This window comes from Pan troglodytes, chromosome 20, assembly GCF_028858775.2.
Source record: "Pan troglodytes isolate AG18354 chromosome 20, NHGRI_mPanTro3-v2.0_pri, whole genome shotgun sequence".
Lineage (NCBI taxonomy): Eukaryota > Metazoa > Chordata > Mammalia > Primates > Hominidae > Pan > Pan troglodytes.
In genome coordinates this window covers 5,320,241-5,340,393 of record NC_072418.2, presented here as the reverse complement: position 1 = coordinate 5,340,393, position 20,153 = coordinate 5,320,241, and the positions used below count along the sequence as shown (strand labels likewise).

Below are 20,153 nucleotides of genomic sequence, written 5' to 3'. Positions count from 1 at the left end.
TCACATAAAATCAGGAATTTGAGACCAGCCTGGGCAACAGAGCAAGACCCTGTGTCTACACAAAATTTTGTTATTTCTATTAATTTGAGACAGAGTCTCGCTCCATTGCCAGGCTGGAGTACAGTGGCACGATCTTGGCTCACTGCAACCTCTGCCTCCCGGGTTCAAGAGATTCTCCTGCCTCTGCCTCCTTAGTAGCTGGGATTACAGGCACGTGCCACCATGCCCAGCTGATTTTTGTATTTTTAGTAGAGATGGGGTTTCACTGCGTTAGTCTCAAACCCCCAACCTCAAAGTGCTGGAATGACAGGTGTGAGCCACCACATCCAGCATCTACAAAAAAATTAAACTAGTCGAGCACGGTGGTGCATATCTGTAGTCTCAACTACTCAAGAGGCTGAGGCAGGAGGATGGCTTGAGCCCAGGAGTTGGAGAGGCTGCAGTGAGTCGTGATGGCACCACTGCACTCCAGCCTGCATAACAAAGTGAGACCCTGCCTCAAAAAAAAAAAAAAAAAAAAAAAAAAAGGCTTAGAGCCACCAGTCTGGACGAAGTCCTTCCAGATTTCCACAAGTTGAGCAGGGACAGGATGGGAAGGCCCCTTTCCCTTCAGAGGACAGGACGCGTCCACTCTCTGCCTTTCCCGGGTGCTTTATTACACGTGATGGCGACCAGTCTACACCACAGACTAGATTGTGCGATGCCATATAAGAGCCTTCCCGCTTCCCTCCACCATGACCCCCTGGTTGGGGGGGTAAAAAAAAAAAGGGGGGGGATGAAAAGAGGAGCCGGAGTGGGATGACAGCAGCGAGGCCCCTCAGTAGGTGATCTGGTACACGGAGGCGTGATCCCCGGAGCCTGTGACAACGAGGCGGTTGTTGGAAGAGACATCACAGCACGTGACTGGGGACGTCTCGGGCACCTGGAGGGGGGGCAGTGGGCAGTGAGCTGGGGTAGGGCTCACACACCCCTGGTCTCCACCCGTCAGCTCAAGCATGAAGCATCGTCTCTTCAAAGAAAGACAGGGTCTTGCTCTGTTGCCCGGGCTGGAGTGCAGTGGTGCAATCTCAGCTTGCTGCAGCCTCGACCTCCTGGACTCACACAATCTTCCTGCCTCAGCCTCCCAAGTAGCTGGGACCACAGGTGTGCACCACCACACTCAGCTAATTATTATTTTTAATTTTAAAAGTATTTATTATTATTATTATTTTGAGATGGAGTCTCTGTCGCCCAGGCTGGAGTGCAGTGACGCGATCTCGGCTCACTGCAGGCTCTGCCTCCCTGGCTCACACCATTCTCCTGCCTCAGCCTCCCAAGTAGCTGGGACTACAGGCGCCCACCACCACGCCCGGCTAATTTTTTGTATTTTTAGTAGAGACAGGGATTCACCGTGTTAGCCAGGATGGTCTTGATCTCCTGACCTCGTGATCTGCCCGTCTCGGCCTTCCAAAGTGCTGGGATTACAGGCGTGAGCCACCGCACCCGGCTCAGCTAATTATTTTTTGTAGAGATGGGGTCTCACTATGTTGGCCAGGCTGGTCTCGAACTCCTACGCTTAAGAGATCTTCCTGCCTCAGCCTCCCAAAATGCTGGGATTAAAGCCGTGAGCCACCACACCTGGCTACTTTTTAAGTTTTTTGTGGAGACAGGGTCTTGCTGTGTTGCCCAGGCTGGTCCCTTTGGGGCCACCCCCGGGTCCTGCCCCCAGCCCACCACAGTACCTCGAACACTTTTGTCCCCGCCGGCATGCTGTAGACGCCAAGGAAGTCGTCCATTCCAACGCTTGCCCACCACTGGCCTGGGAGAAATGGAGCATCAGCGAGACTTAGAACCACTACCTTTTTCCTTCCCAGCGTTCATCCTTCCCAGCCACTTCTTTTTTTTTTTTTTTTTTTTTTTTTTGAGACAGGGTCTCACTCTGTCACCCAGGCTGGACTACAGTCAGTGGTATGATCACAGTTCACTGTGGCCTCAGCCTCCCCGGGCTCATGGGGACACCAGCGGCTGAAGGGGGAAGGGCGGAGGCGGACCACGCCGGTGGGGCGGGTGGGGAGGAAGGGCCCAGGCACTCACCCCCTTCCCTCCCTCATTCCACTATAAGAGCATCCCCAAAATTGGTTTCTGCTACAGAAGGGTTCTGAGGTATCCTAGAGGGTTGGGTGGGGAGCTGGCATTAGGTGGGGTCTTGTGGGAGGCTGGGGGCTGCAGGGGAGTCCCCCCACCTTCCGCCAGCCGCTTACCAAAGGGGGAGAACTTGACGCTCAGGATGACGCTGTCTTTTTGCCCCACCATGTGCCGCTGGCTCCCGCTGGTGCTTTGCAGCCACTGCTGGCCATTGGCCATGCCCAGCAGCACCCAGTCCTCCTGGGGGCTGTGGGACAGGCTCATTATCTGGGTAATGGGCAGTGGGGAGGGAGGAACCTGGTTAGGTCCCAGCCTGGCCCAGGAAGCAGGCAGGAGCCTGGGGACCTATCCTGGAGGCCGGGTGACTGACCCCTTCCTAGCTGTGCAGCCCTGGGACAAGCAACTTCGTATCTGTGCCTCAGTTTGTTGGTGTGTAAAATGGAGAGTCTTCCCTACTTTGCACCTGATACAGCATGAGTGTTTATTTTGAGACGGAGTCTCTCTCTGTTGCCGGGCTGGAGTACAATGGTACGATGTCAGCTTACGACAACCTCCGCCTCCTGGGGTTTAAGCGATTCTCCCGCCTCAGCCTCTTGAGTAGCTGGGACTACAGGCATGCGCCACCATGCCTGGCTCATTATTCTGTTTTTTTTTTTTTTTTTAGTAGAGACGGGGTTTCACCATGTTGGTCAGGCTGGTCTTGAACTTCTGACCTCAAATGATCCACCCGCCTTGGCCTCCCAAAGGGCTGGGATTACAGGCGTGAGACACTGCGCCCGGCCTGCAAAGAATATTTCTAATGATCTCTGTGTTTGGAGAGGGCCACCCCCCCCCCTTTTTTTTTTTTTTTTTTTTTGAGACAGGGTCTCACTCTGTCACCCAGGCTGGACTACAGTCAGTGGTATGATCACAGTTCACTGTGGCCTCAGCCTCCCCAGGCTCAAGCCATTCTCTCACCTCAGCCTCCCAACTAGCTGCGACCCCAGGTGCGTGCCACCATGCTCAGCTAATTTTTATTTTTATTTTTTGTAGAAACAGGGTCTCACTATGTTGCCCAGGCTGGTCTCAAACTCCTGGGCTCAAGTCTTCCTCCCACTTCTGCCTCCCAAAGTGCTGGGATTGCAGGCATAAGCCACTGTGACTGGCCAATCTCATTTGTTTTTGAGACAGAGTTTCGCTCTTATTGCCCAGCCTGGAGTGCAATGGCACGATCTCGGCTCACCACAACCTCCACCCCCCGGGTTTAAGCAATTCTCCTGCCTCAGCCTCCCGACTAGCTGGGATTATAGGCATGCGCCACCATGCCTGGCCAATTTTGTATTTTTAGTAGAGATGGGGTTTCACCATGTTGGTCAGGCTCCTCTTGAACTCCCGACCTCAGGTGATTTGCCCTCCTCGGCCTCCAAAAGTGCTGGGATTACAGGTGTGAGCCTCTGCGCCCAGCTCTGATTTTTGTATTTTTAGTGGAGACGGGGTTTCACTATGTTGGCCACGCTGGTCTCAAACTCCTGACCTCAGGTGATCCACCCACCTTGGCCTCCCAAAGTGCTCGGATTATAGGCGTGAGCCACGGAGCCCGGCCTCAACGTCATTTTTTAATCTGAGGACCAGAGGATGCCTGGCCAAGCAGACCCCATCCCGGCCTCCGCACCTGAGACTTGAATTGGTACTCCAGAGGTTTCATGATGGTCCTCTGGTCCCAGCACCGCAGACAGGCATCCGGACCCCCAGTCCAGATGTTGTAGCCCTTGACCACGATACTCTTGACTCCATCAGGATAACCCTTGAGGTCCCTGGCCAGAAGGGACATCGGGAGGCAATCAGGTCAAGACTCTGAGGTTTGAGCCCCCGGAAACACCAGTCACTACATTTGGGCATGAAAGGGACAGTGCCACCACCCAAAAATCTCTGCCTGCACAGAGTGTCAAAATTGGCAGAAAACAGACACAGGATCTAGTGCCGGCCCCTCCCAGCCCTCAGCCTCCCTTCTCCGTCCACCTGGGCCTCCCCTTGGCCTCACCCAGGCCTCCCGTTGCCTCTTCCACCCTGAGTCCACCCGAGCTCTGAGGCGGGTCTACAGGAATCCCTTCAAGCAGGGAAGGGGAATAGTGCCGGGCGGGTGGTGTGCTGTATTTTACGTCAGCCATTGCTTAGCTGACAGATATTTTATATGTTATATATACATATATATATGTGTGTGTGTGTGTATATATATATATATACTTTTTTTTTTTTTTTTTTTGAAATGGAGTCTCGTTTTGTTGCCCAGGCTGGAGTGCAGCAGCACGATCTCAGCTCACTGCAACCTCTGCCTCCTGGGTTCAAGCGATTCTCCTGCCTCAGCCTCCCAAGTAGCTGGGATTACAGGCATGGGCCACCACGCCTGACTCATTTTGTATTTTTAGTAGAGATGGGGTATCTCCATGTTAGCCTGGTCTCAAACTCCCGACCTCAGGTGATCTGCCCGCCTCGGCTTCCCAAAGTGCTGGGATTACAGGCATGAGCCACCATGCCCAGCCTATTTACATATATTTAATATGTGTGTGTGTGTGTGTGTGTGTGTGTGTGTATATATATATATATATATATATATATATATATATATATGTGTGTGTATGTATATACGTATGTAAAATTTTTTTTTGAGTCAGAGTCTCACTCTGTGACCCAGGCTGGAGTGCAGTGGCACCATCTTGGCTCACCGCAAACTCCGCTTCTCAAGCGATTCTCCTGCCTCAGCCTCCGGGGTAGCTGGGATTACAGGCATGTGCCACCACACCGGCTAATTTTCATATTTTTTAGTAGAGAGGGGGTTTCGCCATGTTGGCCAGGCTGGTCTTGAGCTCCTGGCCTCAAGTGATCCACCCACCTCGGCCTCCCAAAGTGCTGGGATTACAGGTGTGAGACACCGCACCCAGACTGTTTTTTATATATGTATATATTTATGTATGTATTTATATTTATGTATATATTTATGTATATATTTTTATGTATTTATATATATAATTTATATATGTGTGTATTTTTTTTTCTTTTTTGAGACGGAGTCTTGCTCTGTCGCCCAGGCTGGGAACGCAGTGGCACAGATCTCGGCTCACCGCAAGCTCCGCCTCCTGGGTTCAAGGGATTCTCCTGCCTCAGCCTCCTGAGTAGCTGGGACTACAGGTACCCACCACCACGCCTGGCTAATTTTTTTGTACTTTTAGTAGAGACAGGGTTTCACCGTGTCAGCTAGAATGGTCTTGATCTCCTGACCTTGTGGATCTGCCTGCCTCGGCCTCCCTAACTGCTGGGAGTACAGGCGTGAGCCACTGCGCCCGGCCAATTTATATATACATATTTTTAAATAGAATATATAAAAATTCTATTTAATTTTTATTAAATAAAATTTATTCTATTTAATAAAAATAGAATAAATTCGTTTTATTCATCACCCAGGTTAATCTCGAATTCCTGGGCTCAAGCATTTGTCCCGTCTTGACCTCCCAAAGTGCTGGGTTTACATGTTTGAGGCACCAGGCCTGGCCTGCTGTTTTATATTTTTACAACAAATTTGCCCTCTAACAAGCCTTTGAGTTTGGGGCTGTCACATCCTGTGTCCAGGTGGGGAAACTGAGGCAGACAAAAAGTAAAATGCCTGGGCTGCAAGGAACGCAGTCCAGTCAAGATTCAAGTCCGCACCTCTAACTTTCTCAAATCCAAGTTCAAGGGGGCAAGGGGTTTTGGCTGGGAGAGTGCTATATCCCAGGTTCAGGAGGTGGCAGGAAGGCGGGCAGAGGTGGTAGCAGTAAGGTGGGCAGAGGTGGCCACAGGAGGCTGGCACAGGATGCTTCCCCTTCCCACCCCCCAAACGCACCTGACCACACTCTGATCCCGCAGGTCCCAGATCCTGACCACACCATTGGTGAAGCTGGCGAAGGCCAGGTTGGCATCCAGGTTGGCGTCCAGGGCCTGGCAGTTGAGACCTGCACAGGGCAACTGCTCCTTCACATGCAGGGAGGGCGCCGCCAGGTCCCACACGCTCACGCTGGCCAGGTTGTAGCCACCGCTGAGCAGGCTCCTGCTGTTTGAGGACAGCAGGCAGGTGCGCAGGAAGGCCCCAGGGGTCTGGGATGGGCAGAGTCACTGTGAGCTGTTGCCCCCCGTGGCATTCTGCCTGGACTGCTTTGCCTCATGAGAGTGAACTCCTATTCATCCTTTAGGTTCCTAGCTATTATGCCCCTTTTCCCCAGAAGCCCTCTCTCCACAATCTGGGCTCTCCCAGACTCAAACCTCAAACCCCCTGTTCCCAGAAACGCTGCATCCCTGGAAACCAAGGCCGTCCTCACCTGTATAGGCAGGTGGCTCTCAGGGAACCTGTCCTCAGCCACCTGTCCAGTCAGGCTCCACACCTTGATGCCTCTTCTGCCACAGGTGAACACGTGCCGCGTGAAGCTGCTGATGGCCATGGCGAGCACGAGCTCCCCGTGTGCCAAGATCCGCATCTTTTCCAGTTTGCACGGGACGGCGAGTCTCTTTGACTGCCCGGGCAAGGCATCTGGCCTCTTCCATGCATCTTCAAAGTCCTCAGGGTCCCAGGATCTTGGGAGGGGAGGCCTTGGGGTAACTGACCTGCTTGTGAGCCCCTTTGCCCAGTGGGAGCCACACATCAAGGCCTAGAGGGGCTTCTTTTTCAGATTTTGGGGTCCCTCTCTCAGGCCTTGTTTTACCCTCTAGACTCCTCTCAATGTCCTACTCACATTCCTTCAAGTATTGTCCCTTTGCCACAGCCCTCCACATAACTGCCTTCTTCCTAGACTGCTTTGCCCCAGGAGGAAGAACTCCTATTCATCCTTTATGGTCCTAGCTATTATGCCCCTTCCCCAGAAAAGCCTTCTTTGCCCCACCTGGGTTCTCCCAGCATCACTCCACAAGGTTGGGACAATCTGCATCCAGTTCTAACACAGCTACACCCCATCCCCTTCCATGAAAATGTCTTCCCCAAATGCCTTGAGCCCAGTGTTGGGGCAGCGATCCTGTGAGCCTAACACTGCACTTTTTTTTTTTTGAGACAGAGTCTTGCTGTCACCCAGGCTGGAGTGCAGTGGCGCGATCTCAACTCACTGCAACCTCCACCTCCCGGGTTCACGCCATTCTCCTGCCTCAGCCTCCCGAGTAGCTGGGACTAAAGGCACCCACCACCACGCCTGGCTAATTTTTTTTGTATTTTTAGTAGAGACAGGGTTTCACCGTGTTAGCCAGGATGTTCTCAATCTCCTGACCTCGTGATCTGCCCGCCTCGGCCTCCCAAAGTGCTGGGATTACAGGCGTGAGCCACTGCGCCCGGCCTAACACTGCACTTTTCTACCCAGCCTCTGCAGCGGCTGTTGGAGAGGATGGCAGAGTAGTGATGGGAAAAGGGGAAGAAAGTCTTACACCTCTGTTCCCCTCTATGTGTCGGGAACAGAGGTATAGACATGAAGGAATTCCCGCTGCCCCTCACCCCGCCCAAAAGCAAACAGTGCAGACACTTACATGGACTGTAGAAACCGAGAGGCTCTTCCAGGAGGCTCCTGCAGGCGGGGGAGATCACAGCTGCCCCCAGCCTCCCCACACATCTGTGCCCACCTCCTCTACCCCACCCTGGGCAGCCTTCACGCTGGCTACCAGCTCGGGCCTGGGTCTCACCTGGACCACACCCCAACTTGTGCTCCTGTCTTGGGAACCCTCAGGGGGACTGGAGGAGGCCTCAGGTGGCCTGGGGGCTAGTGGGGAGACAAGAGGGGCTAAGCGGCTTGCATTGGCTCCTCAGCACAGGATGCCCCCACCCCATCCCGCCTGGAATCGGTCGGCCCCTGCCCGCTGGGATTACTGGAGGCATCTTCGGGACATGGGTCTGTTCCTGGGTCACAGGATGCTGGTGCCTTGCTTTCCTGCCCCTGGAAAATGGAAAAGTCTCATCAGGCCTGCTGACCTGCCTGTCAGGACCAGAAGACCTCAGGGATTCCTGGGCAGCGTGCACAGGGCTTGTCAGCTGCCTGGGGTCCCGTCTGCGGGTCCAGGCAGAGTTGCAGAGAGAGAGTCAGGGTATAGGGTCCTGGAAGCCCTGGGCTGTGGGTCCCGGGCTACTCCAGTATAGCCTCCTGGATCACCCAAGTCCCCCCCAGGGAACCCGAGGGGCAGGATGGAAGGAAGACAAATCCCACAGGAACCCCAGTGCCCTGACCTGGGGGAGCCCAACCGCCTGCCCGGAAGCCCACCCCTCTGGGTAGAGCTGAGGTTGTTTACTCACCAGGCCTGGTGCCTGCTCTGTCACCATGACAACGGAGAGGAGGAGGGGGACAGAGAGAACAGCAGGGTTCACTGCACAGCCCCTGAGACGCAGCCTGTGGCCGCCCCTTCCCCCTCACCCTCGGGGACACTCACGTCTGTCTCTGGGCTTTGCCTTCTCATCGTGGACGCCGGCAAAAATCCGCCAGAGTTGCTCGGTCAGAGTGTCGTGCCAAAACCAAGGCTCCTTGTCCCAGAACAGCTGGGTCTCCGGCTGATTGTCCTCCCCCAAAGGCCGCCGGAGCCAGTCGGAGGACCTGGTGGCCATGATGTCCTCAAAGCTCGACTCCTGCAGGGTCTTGTCCTTCACCTGCTGGGGCGTCCCAGGGCTGGCTGGTTCAGCAGGTGAGACCTGGCCCGGCAGGAACAAGGCAGTGAGAGCTTTGAGGATGAGCCTTCACCCAAGCCTGTCCCCTCCCCTCCTTGAAGACCCAGAAACTCACCTCCTCAGACTGGAAACCCTGGAGTTGGCTGCAGCTCTCCACAATCTGTAAGACGTTTCCTATCTAGAGGGAGGTTGGCAGCAAAACAGTTAAATGTTGTTGCAGTTAAGGGTTTGCAATCCTATAGCATGATTATCCCCACCTGTAGAAAAACGTATATCAATCTACTTGTTTTTTTGAGACAGAGTCTCACTCTGTCACCCAAGCTGGAGTGCAGTGGCGCAATCTCGGCTCACTGCAACCTCCGCCTCCCAGGTTCAAGTGGTTCTCCTGCCTCAGCCTCCTGAGTAGCTGGGATTACAGGTGCCCACCACCACACCCAGCTAATTTTTGTATTTTTAGTAAAGATGGGGTTTCACCATGTTGGCCAGGCTTGTCTCCAACTCCTGACCTCAGGTGATCTGCCCACCTCAGCCTCCCAAAGTGCTGAGATTATAGGCATAAGCCACCACCCCCAGCCTTCATCTACTTTTTTGCAGATAAGATCTCACTCTGACACCCAGGCTGGAGTGCAGTGGTGCGATTACAGCTCACTGCACCCTCAACCTCCCAGGCTCAAGTGATCCTCCCATCTCAGCCTCCTGAGTAGCTGGGGTTACAGGTGTGCACCAACACGCTCAGTTAATTTAAATACACTTTTTGCAGAAATGGGAGTCTCATTATGTTGGCCAGGCTGGTCTTGAATTCCTGGCCTCAAGCTATCCTCCCACGTGTGCCTCCCAAAGGGCTGGGATAACAGGTGTAAGCCACCGCATCCGGCCTATCGCACCTGGCATATATCTTTTTTTTTTTTTTTTTTTTTTGAGACAGTCTCACTCTGTGGCCCAGGCAGAAGTGCAGTGATGTGATCGCAGCTCACTGCAACTTCCGCCTCCTGGGTTCAAGCGATTCTCCTGCCTCAGCCTCCCAAGTAGCTAGGATTACAGGTGTGTGCCACTACACCGACTGATTTTTGTATTTTTGGTGGAGACAGGGTTTCACCATGTTGGCCAGGCTGGTCTTGAACTCTTGACCTAAGATGATTCTCCTGCCTTGGCCTCCCAAAGTGCTGGGATTACAGGTGTGAGCCACCACACCTGGCCCCAGCTACTCTTTTTGGGATGTTTTAAAAAGAAAACCTGACCACTACCACACTTTGCTTCAAATGACTTCAAGCAGGCCGGGCGCGGTGGCTCACGCCTGTAATCCCAGCACTCTGGGAGGCCGAGGCGGGCGGATCATGAGGTCAGGAGATTGAGACCATCCTGGCTAACACGGTGAAACTCCATCTCTACTAAAAATACAAAAAAAAAAAAAAAAAAAATTAGCCGGGCATGGTGGCAGGTGCCTGTAGTCCCAGCTACTCGGGAGGCTGAGGCAGGAGAATGGCTTGAACCCAGGAGGTGGAGCTTGCAGTGAGCCGAGATGCGAGATGGTGCCACCGCACTCCAGCCTGGGTGACAGAGTGAGACTTGTCTCAAAAAAAAAAAAGGCTTCAAGCAGCAAAACAGCATACCTATGTCTCCCTAGGTGAGGAAGACATTTTAATTTGCTTAAACTTTGGAAAGATACTAAGAAACTGAGGGTTACCTGCTGGGAGAATTGATAGAAACAAGTCAGTGGTAATTTTTTTTTCTCTTTTGAGACAGTCTTGCTCTGTCGCCCAGGCTGGAGTGCAATGGCACCATCTCTGCTCACTGTAACCTCTGCCTCCTGGGTTAAAGCAATTCTCCTGCCTCAGGCTCCCAAGTAGCTGGGATTACAGGCACCCGCCACCATGCCCAGCTAATTTTGTATTTTTAGTAGAAATGGGGTTTCTCCATGTTGGCCAGGCTGGTCTCGAACTCCTGACCTCAGGTGATCTGCCCACCTCAGCCTCCCAAAGTGCTGGGATTACAGGCATGAGCCACCTCACCCAGTCTGGTGTTTTATTTAAAATGAACAAACAACAACAAAAATCAAGCCAACTGACCACTGTCAATCCCGAATTTAAATGTAGTTTCTCAGTAAACAGAATAAAATCGAGATCAATACCATCCAGTACAAGTAGAATTGGAATAATACATAAATATAGTCATGCATATGGAATTTCTAGTAGCCATGTTCAAAGTATAAAGAAATTGGCCAGCTGCGATGGCTCACACCGGTAATCCCAGCACTTTGAGAGGCTGAGGCGGGCGGATCACCTGAGGTCAGAAGTTCAAGACCAGCCTGGCCAACATGGCAAAACCCTGTCTCTACTAAAAACATAAAAGTTAGCCAGGCATGGTGACACACACCAGTAATCCCAGCTACTTGGGAGACTGAGGCAGCAGAATCACTTGAACCCAGGAGGTGGAGGTTGCAGTGAGCTGAGATCCTGCCACTGCACTCCAGCTTGGGAGACGGAGCATGATCCGTCAACACAACAAAAAAAGAAAGCAAGGCGAGTGATCCTATCTCTAAGTTTTTTTTCCTACAAAAAGGCTACCTGTCTGTTTCCTTAGCAGGACGGCGGAGGGAGGGGCCGGGAGGGGACCCTCCATCGGAGCCCCGCGGGGGGACTCCAGGCTGCTGCCTCCTGGGGCAGCCAGTGATGGATTTCCCAGCTGAGCCCGCCCAGCAGCAGCAAATCCCAGGGGAGCCCTCTCCAATTCACCCCGCCTCGTTAATGCGCAATTTACCGGCACTTTAATGCGCTCAGCATGAAAAGTGTGGCTCCCTTCTGCCTGCTAGCAGCCCTCCCGGGGGAGAGTGGCAGGCGGGCTGTCGGAGGAGGGGGCTGTGCTGATGGGGATTTTGAAAGCACAGCGAGGCGGCTGGGAAAGCCCGGAACTGGAAGCAGGGGGTGGGGGAAGCGGACTGCCCAGGACCACAGGCCAGGCTGGGCTGCCAGGGATCCTGGGGCCTCCTGCAGTGGGGGCTGGGCAGGGACCCTCCTGGGTCTGGCTGCAACCGAAGTGGCTCCTTTGCTTTGGAGCCCTCACCCCCTGTGTATCCTGATGCTCAGCAGCTGCGGTCAAGTTCCTCCCAAAACAAGTCCACAATTATTCAATTACTTCTCATCACTAAGCAACCGGCATTCCACACCTGGACTGTCCTAACTGGTTCCCGGGCTTCTGCCCTCATCCCTCCTTCTTCTTCTCTGTCCTCTCCGCAGTAGCCAGGGCCTGCCCTCTGTCCGAAGCCCTCCATGGCTCCCACCTCCCTCCCTCAGGGTTCAAAGCCCAAGTCCTCCCTGAAGCTCACAGGGCCATGCATGGCCTGCCCTGCCCCCTCCCTGCCCTCCCCTCCTCCTCCTCTCACTCTGCTCCAGCCATGCGGGCTTCCTCGTAGTGCGTTCAGGACCAACACAACAGGTACCGTCCTGCCTCAGGGCCTTCACACAGGCTGTGCCCTCTGCCTGAAATATCCTTCCCATCCCAGACAGCCACACTTCCTCTTTGATGTCCTTTAAGCCTCCGCTCAGATGTCACCTTCTCGCATGCCTTCCCCGACCACCCTGAATTGCAACCCTCGCCCACCCTGGCCTCCCCAATCCCCTTGGGGCTGCTCTCTTCCAACCCCCGCCTTGCCCAGCCCTCATCCCCTAACACTCCATCTACCAGGCACCACTCGCCCCAAGGGTGGGAAGCTCTGCGTCGTTCTTTGCTATTTTCCTGGCTTCTACAACAGTATTTGGCAAGGAGGTGATGGATAAATATCTGCTGAATGAATAACCATGTTTTGGTTGCTTCCTGGCCCCCCCTCACCCTGTTCCCTTCACTGCCCCCCTCCTCCCAGGCCCTGCTAAGTTGCAGACACGGCCCTGGGCCCCTGCCAGTTACATCTGGCACAGGCGGAAAATCCTGCCAGCGCCTGGGAGAAAAGGCCAGGTGGCGGGAGGACAGGCAGAGCTGGAAGGCGTACTTCTGCTTGGGCCAGGCGCCCTGGGCTGGGAGATGGGAGCCCGGGCGCCCCCTCCCATGCAGAGCTCCCCTCACTCCCATGTCATATGGCCCCTCATTGAACACTCAGACACGCAGAGGAACACAGCCGGGTGCCTGCCCCATCACAGGCTCTCTCTGTCCAAAGCAACTGACCGGCAAAGGGTCATCTAGGTTGTGCAGGGGCCCAGGGAGCGGAAGGAGCAGGACTGACCCTCTCTTGGAAGCAGCTCAGAGACAGGACAGGAGATGCTCCCCAAGATATGGGGCCTCTGCTAATATCACGGGGGCTTCCAACTCAGGGCATGTCCCTCCTCTGCCAGCAGTCCTGCATGGCTCCCACCTCCCCTGGGGTCAAAGCCCAAGTCCTTCCCACGGCCCACAAGGCTCAGCATGACCTACCCCTCGTCCTCTGTCTTCACCATCCCCCCCCCTTTTTTTTTTTTTTTTTGAGACAGAGTCTCGCTGTCGCCCAGGCTGGAGTGCAGTTCCACGATCTTGCCTCACTGCAATCTCTGCCTCCCGGGTTCAAGCGATTCTCCTGCCTCAGCCTCCCAAGTAGCTGGGACTACAGGTGCCCGCCACCACGCCTGGCTAATTTTTTTATTTTTAGTAGAGACGGGGTTTCATCATGTTGATCAGGCTGGTCTCGAACTCCTGACCTCAAGTGATCCACCCTCCTCGGCCTCCCAAAGTGCTGGGATTACAGGTTTGAGCCACTATGCCCGGCCCCCCTCTGTGCTTTCTCATGCCTTTCATGGAGGGACAGCCGCACCCCTGAGCTCCTGGTCACCCACCTGCTTGTGATGTTCTGCCACATCCTGCTGGATCTTGTGCAGCTGCAAAGGGAAAACAGAGATCCCATCGGGAGGTGGTCTGGGTGTGAATGCTGTGTGACCCTGGGCAAGCTGCTCTACCTCTCTGGTCCCTACTCCCCCACCTTAAATTTTTGTTTTCACCTTGTTTTCTCTTTTACTTTCTTACTACACTGATGTATGGTCCCTACCTTTTTTTTCCTCAGAGAGAGTCTTGCTCTGTTACCTGGGCTGCAGTACAGTGTGATCTCAGTTCACTGCAACCTCTGCCTCCTGGGCTCAAGCGATTCTCCTGCCTCAGCCTGGCGAGTAGCTGGGAGTACAGGCACCTGCCACCATGCCCGGCTAATTTTTGTATTTTTAGTAGAGACAGGGTCTCTTCTATGTTGGCCAGGCTGGTCTCAAACTCCTGACCTCAGGTGATCCACCTGCCTTGCCCTCTCAAAGTGCTGGGATTACAGGCGTGAGGCACAGTGCTTGGCGGAAAAGAACCTCTCTAGGGCACTCAGGAGGCAGGGCGGGGAAACCATGGCCTCAGCTTGTCCCAGTGGGGCCCTCCTTGGTTGGGGCTGCCTGGGTCTGGCTCACCGAGTAGTAAATGCTCTCCAACTCCGCAGCAAAATGAGGAGAAAACCTGAGGGGGAAGGAGGACAGGCTGGAAGACCTGTGGCTTCAGGACTCCGTCCCCAGAGTGAGCCCCGCCCTCAACCCCTAGGGAGGGTCTCAATGAAGCTGGAAGGCACTGGCTCCCGAAGCCAAATTTAAGGCAGTGTCAACAAGTTCAGTAAGATTTTAATGCAGTATATTCTTTTTTTTTTTTGAGACAGAGTCTCACTCTTGTCACCCAGGCTGGAGTGCAGTGACACTGCAACCTCCGCCTCCTGGGTTCAAGAGATTCTCCTGGCTCGACCTCCCGAGTAGCTGGGAATACAGACACCTGCCACCACACCCAGCTAATTTTTTGTATTTTTAATAGAAACAGTGTTTCACCATGGTGGCCAGGCTGGTCTCAAACTCCTGACTCCAGGTGATCCGCCCACCTCGGCCTCCCAAAGTGCTGGGATTACAGGCGTGAGCCACCGCGCCCCGCCACTTTCTTCAATTTTTTTTTTTTGAAACAGAATCTCACCCTGTTGCCCGGGCTAGGGTGCAGTGGTACAATCATGGCTCACTGCAGCCTCCAATTCCTGGGCTCAGATGATCCTCCTGCCTCAGTCTCCTGAGTAGTTGGGACTACAGGTGTGCACCACCACACTCAGCTAGATTTTTTTTTATTTTTTAAGAGATGGCATCTCGCTATGTTGCCAAGGCTGGTATTGAACTCCGGGCTCAAGCGATCTTCCTGCCTCTGCCTCCCAAAGTGCTGGGATTACAGGTGCAAGCCACTGCACCCAGCCCATGCAGTATTATTATTATTTTTTTTTAAAGACGGAGTCTCACTCTGTAGCCTTAGGCTGGAGTGTAATGGTGTGATCCCGGCTCACTGCAACCCTCCGCCTCCTGGGTTCAAGAGATTCTCCTGCCTCAGTTTCCCGAGTATTTGGGATTACAGGCACCCACCACCAAGCCTGGCTGATTTTTGTATTTTTTGTAGAGACGTGGTTTCACCGTGTTGGCCAGGCTGATCTTGAACTCCTGACCTCAAGCAATCCACTCGCCTCTGCCTCCCAAAGTGCTGGGATTACAGGTGCGAGCCACCATACCCAGCCGTTGCAGTATTTTTCAACAATAAAATTGAATGCCAACAAATCCATGTCGAACAGGAAAATCAAAATTTTAATATTTGTTGGTAATTTTGTTTAATCAAAAGCTGGGATGGGTATTGCTGGGTTCTCCATGCTGGGTATCTGCATGGCTTCCTGTTCCTGAGCCTGGCTCTTGGGCCAGCACTAGGACCTTCTAGACCACTCACTAGGACCCCAGGGAGAGAGGCCAGGTGGGGCTCCTTCCCAGCGTGAGACCTCCGGCCCCTGGAATTGCTCTCACCTGGGGAACTGCTTGAGCCGATTTAGAATGCCCTGATAATTCAGCGTCGGAGAGCTCTCAGAGTTCGAGATCCCAGGACAAGGCTGGAAAGGTCAAAGCAAGGTTACATAAAACTTAACAATGCTCCAACACCCAAGACCCCTGGTCTCCACCTCAACTACGGCATAGGTATTAGGTTGGTGCAAAAGTAATTGTGGTTTTTGCTTTTTTTTTTTTTTGGAAACCGAGTCTTGCTCTGTCGCCCAGGCTGGAGTGCAGTGGCACAATCTCAGCTCACTGCAAACTCTGCCTCCCGGGTTCAAGCGATTCTCCTGCCTCAGCCTCCCGAGTAGCTGGGATTACATGCGCCCCCCACCCTCCCCCAACACACCTGGCTTATTTTTGTATTTTTAGTAGAGATGGGGTTTCACCATCTTGGCCAGGCTGGTCTCAACCTCCTGACCTCGTGATCTACCCGCCTCGGCCTCCTAAAGTGCTGGAATGACAGGCATGAACCACCGCGCCCGGCCTCTCTTATTTCAATAAAGAGCATCTTCCATTTTGCACTTTGGCCTAAAGTCTAAAATATTCACCACATTCTTCTGATGAAAATAGAAGCACAAAATATTTTTAAAAATAAAAGGCCGGGCGTGGTGGCTCATGCCTGTCATCCCAGCACTTTGGGAGGCCGAGGTGAGCAGATCACCTGAGGTCAGGAGTTTGAGACAACCCTGGGCAACTCAGCAAAACCCTGTCTCTACTGAAAATACAAAAATTAGCCGGGCGTGGTGGCGCGCACCTGTAATCCTAGCTACTCAGGAGGCTGAGGCAGGAGAATCACTTGAACCTGGGAGGTGGAGGTTGCGGTGAGCCGAAATCGCGCCACCGCACTCCAGCCTGGGCAACAAGAGCAAGACTCAGTAAAATAAAGTCTCTTGGCCAAGTGTGGTGGCTCACACCTATAATCCCAGCACTTTGGGAGGCTGAGGCAGGCAGATCACGAGGTCAGGAGCTCGAGACCAGCCTGGCCAACATGGTGAAACCCAGTCTCTACTAAAAATACAAGAAAAATTTGGTGGTCATGGTGGCAGGTGCCTGTAGTCCCAGCTACTCGGGAGGCGAGGCAGGAGAATCACTTGAACCCGGGAGGCGGAGGTTGCAGTGAGCCGAGATTGCACCATTGCACTCCAGCCGAGGTGACAGTGTGAGATTCCATCTCAAAAATAATAAAGTCATAAAATAAAGTCTCAAAACAAAATATCCATTTGACCCCTTTACAAAAAAAAAGTCTGCTCAGCCCCGAGAGCCTAAATTTACAAATGGTCATCTCTGGGACGCGAAGTGCAGGGAGCGGGGATTGCTTGTAAAACATTAACTGAATACATGATGTGTTCCTGTGTTTTTATCACATATGTGATTAGAAGCTACTTTTTTTTTAGATGGGATCTCGCTGTCACCAAAGATGGAGTGCAGTGGCACCATCATAGTTCACTGCAGCCTCAAACTCCTTGGGCTCAAGCCAACCCTCTGCCTCAGCCTCCCGAGTAGCTGCAACTACAGGCCCATGTCACTAGGCCCAGCTGATTCTTCTAGTTTTATTTTTTATAGAGACAGGGTCTCACTACGTTGTCCAGGCTGGTTTCAAACTCCTGGGCTCAAGTGGTCCTCCTGCCTCGGCCTCCCAAAATGTTGAGATTACAGTTGTGAGCCATGGTGTCCAGCCTACACTTAATTTTTTTAAAAAAACACAGCTCCTTGGCACCTGTCCTGAGTGTAGCTGCGACCAGTATTATCTTCAGCTGTGAGGCCTGGGCGGGGCCAGCCCAGGTCACAGGTGGAGAAAGGGGCAGAACCGCATTGGGCCCGGGTTTCCCTTGAGGCCTGATCCCACCACATGCCCTCCTCACCGAAGTGCTTTTCGGGGGGCCCTTGGGGTTGGGCTGGTCCCTAGAGGTCATCTTCAAGGCAGTAGCCTCCAAGACTTTAGCCAGAGTCTAAAACAACAAGGAGACGGCAGGTCTTGAGGGACAGAAAATAAGGCAGTGCCAGGGAGGGAAGCCACCCGTTACCCCACCCGCACCTCCCAGTTTGGTAAGTCTCCAGGGACCCAATCCTGCGGTTCTGCCATGCGTTCCCTAGGTCCTGTCCTCACTTATCAATGCCTCCAGCTGCCCAGATTCATGCGGGCGGGGACCCAGAAAGAACTAAGCCCTGCCTCCCAGGCCTCACCCCAGGAGGCTGGGGTGGATAGTGCACATACACTCCCTGCTGGGGGCAGTCAGGGACGGGGGAGCCCAGGGAAGGTCGCCAAAGCTCAACCTTAGTTTTGAGACAATTTCCTAAAGCGCAGGGAGATTACTAGAAAGGGGTTTTGAAGGATGAATAGGAGTTAGCCAGGTGCATTAGGCGGAATTCATCAGACAGAAGAAACGACCTCTCTCCACCTCCATCCCTGCTGCAGCACCCAGCTTCTTCCTTGCCTCAGTCCTGCCCCTCCACGCCCCTGCAGCCCCTTCCCCGGCCGGGAATCCTGGAGTCCCCCCAGCCCCCAGGAACACGCCTGGCAACTCACGTCCCTCACCGGGCGGAAGCTGCGAAGGTCAGCCAAGTTCAGGCCAAGAGGAAACTCCTCCTTCCCCCTCCGGGGGCCATTTGACCCATCGGGCCCCGCCTCGTCCCGCCTTGTCCCCGCCCCGTCCCGCCCAGGCCCCACCCAGCCGCCACCTGGACCGCGAAGCAGATCAATGAAGGCGCAGTAGCTGCACGTGGGTTCGGGCTCCGGGGGGGGCAGGCCTCTGGCGGCGCCGGCCAATAGCGAGGCCGTTTACGCACGTGGGTCGCGTACGCCCTCCCTGATTGGTCGGCTCTCCCCGGCCGCGGGCCATGCTGTCACTCAGCGAGCCGGGAGCCTCGGCTTAACCCTTTCGGTCCCGCTGCCGGGAAGGGCGGACTTGCAGAGCTATAGGCAATTTGGGGTCCCAGCGGGGGCGGGGATATTTAGGAGGGCGTGGGGCTTGAGGCTCAGAGGCTGGAACTTGGGCAGGGATAGGTGGCGAGTAGTTGCATTGTTTTACGCATTTTTAGCCTTGTCCGGAAGTGGCTTATGGCTGGAGGTGAGGAGTGGGAGGTGGGTGGGTTCAGTCTTTAGCGCTGTCATCCCAATTCTTAGATACGGGCTAATTACATTTTCCTCAATATTAAATAACGTGCAATGCAAACGAAGCTTCAAGTCCTCTTTCTGGAGCCAACTTACTGGGTCCCCTTGATGGTCCTAGCCCCGGGCTATGCATTTATCACCGAATTTTCCCAACTGCTCTTCTAGCCCAGTGACAAAGGCTCTGAGAGCAGAAAGCGGGACAGCAGAGGCCCTGAGGCTGATACAGTATTGCCGGATGCAAGCGCGGGGTGGGAGAGAGTGGTGGGTATTCCAGACGGAGGGAATAGTGGAACCTGTCAGGCAGAGCTGGGCTGGTTACAGGAGCAGACAGGGAGGCTAACGGGGCTGCGTGCACTCCGAACAGGCCTGGGATGATTTCCGAGAGGTAAGTGGGTTGCTACAGAGCGAGAGAAACCTGCTGTGTGGGGTCGTGGGGTTAGGAGTAAGGGGATTTCGGAGTTTTGTTTTGGCCTATTCAAAATATGAAGCCAAGTCACCATGGCTCACACCTGTGATCCCAGCATTTTGGAAGGCTGAGGTGGGAGGATTGCTTGAGGCCAGGAGTTGGAGACCAGCCTGGGTAACACAGTGACACCGCGTCTCTACAAAAAATTTAAAAATTAGCCAAGTGTGGTGGTCATGCACCTGTAGTCTCAGCTACTGGGGAGGCTGAGGCAGGAGGATGGCATAAGCCCAGGAGGTTGAGGCTGGAGTGAGCTATGATCGTGCCACTGCACTCCAGTCTGAGCAACAGAGCAAGACCCCATCTCAAAAAAATATATAGCTATAATATAAATAAAGTATATATATTATATATGTAGTGGTCAGGCTGCAGTTCTGGAGTGAGAGCCCGTTTCTTTCTGTTTGGCCCAGGACCTGGTACTGGCATTAGCAGTTCACTCTGCCAGGGACAGTCTCCCTCAGACAGCCACCGGCTGGCTCCTTACTCCCTCTGCTCCCTACTTAGAAATCACCACGTTGGGCCAGGCGCTGTGGTGCACGCCTGTAATCCCAGCACTTTGGGAGGCAGAGGTGGGTGGATCATCTGAGGTCAGGAGTTCGAGACCAGCCTGGCCAACATGGTGAAACCCCAGCTCGGCTGGGTCACACCTGTAATCCCAGAACTTTGGGAGGCCGAGGCGGGTGGATCACGAGGTCAGGAGATCGAGACCATCCTGGCTAACACGGTGAAACCCCATCTCTAATAAAAAATACAAAAAAATTAGCTGGGCGTGGTGGTGGGTGCCTGTAATCCCAGCTACTGAGGAGGCTGAAGCGGGAGAATGGCGTGAACCCGGGAGGCGGAGCTTGCAGTGAGCCAAGATTGCGCCCCTGCGCTCCAGCCTGGGCGACAGAACAAGACTCTGTCTCAAAAAAAAAAAAAAAAGAAAACCCCAGCTCTACTAAAATACAAAAATTAGCCAGGCATGGTGATAGGCACCTGTAGTCCCAGCTA

At 53.9% G+C, this 20,153-nt stretch overlaps 1 protein-coding gene across 5 annotated transcripts; it reads right to left on the bottom strand.

The window, feature by feature from the left end:
* Positions 1-631: 631 nt before the first annotated feature.
* On the bottom strand, positions 632-18,222 carry TLE6 (TLE family member 6, subcortical maternal complex member). 5 transcript variants are annotated; one of them, XM_003316001.5, is made up of 17 exons: positions 18,122-18,222; positions 17,448-17,534; positions 15,562-15,644; positions 14,164-14,209; positions 13,558-13,599; positions 8,877-8,939; positions 8,530-8,785; positions 8,396-8,412; positions 7,976-8,042; positions 7,792-7,868; positions 7,639-7,676; positions 6,453-6,705; positions 5,981-6,231; positions 3,776-3,917; positions 2,241-2,391; positions 1,722-1,798; positions 632-922 (listed from the first exon to the last, which is right to left on the bottom strand). In XM_003316001.5, the coding sequence occupies exons 2-17, from the start codon at positions 17,496-17,498 to the stop codon at positions 818-820; spliced, it is 1,719 nt and encodes a 572-aa protein (XP_003316049.1). In that variant the 5' UTR covers positions 17,499-17,534; positions 18,122-18,222; the 3' UTR covers positions 632-817. The 5 variants fall into 5 exon arrangements, with proteins under 5 accessions (XP_003316049.1, XP_009432620.1, XP_009432622.1 ...); XM_009434345.5 differs by having other exon boundaries at positions 18,113-18,207; XM_009434347.5 differs by lacking the exon at positions 17,448-17,534 and having other exon boundaries at positions 18,122-18,214.
* Between the last annotated feature and the right edge of the window lie 1,931 nt (positions 18,223-20,153).

Coding starts and splice junctions, on each gene's coding strand:
- TLE6 (XM_003316001.5), bottom strand. CDS start 17,498: ATGACCTCTAGGGACCAGCCCAACCCCAAGGGCCCCCCGAAAAGCACT. Junction 7,677..7,791: donor CAAGTTGGGGTGTGGTCCAG/GTGAGACCCAGG, acceptor CCCCGCCTGCAG/GAGCCTCCTGGAAGAGCCTC. Junction 6,232..6,452: donor AGAGCCACCTGCCTATACAG/GTGAGGACGGCC, acceptor TGCCCATCCCAG/ACCCCTGGGGCCTTCCTGCG.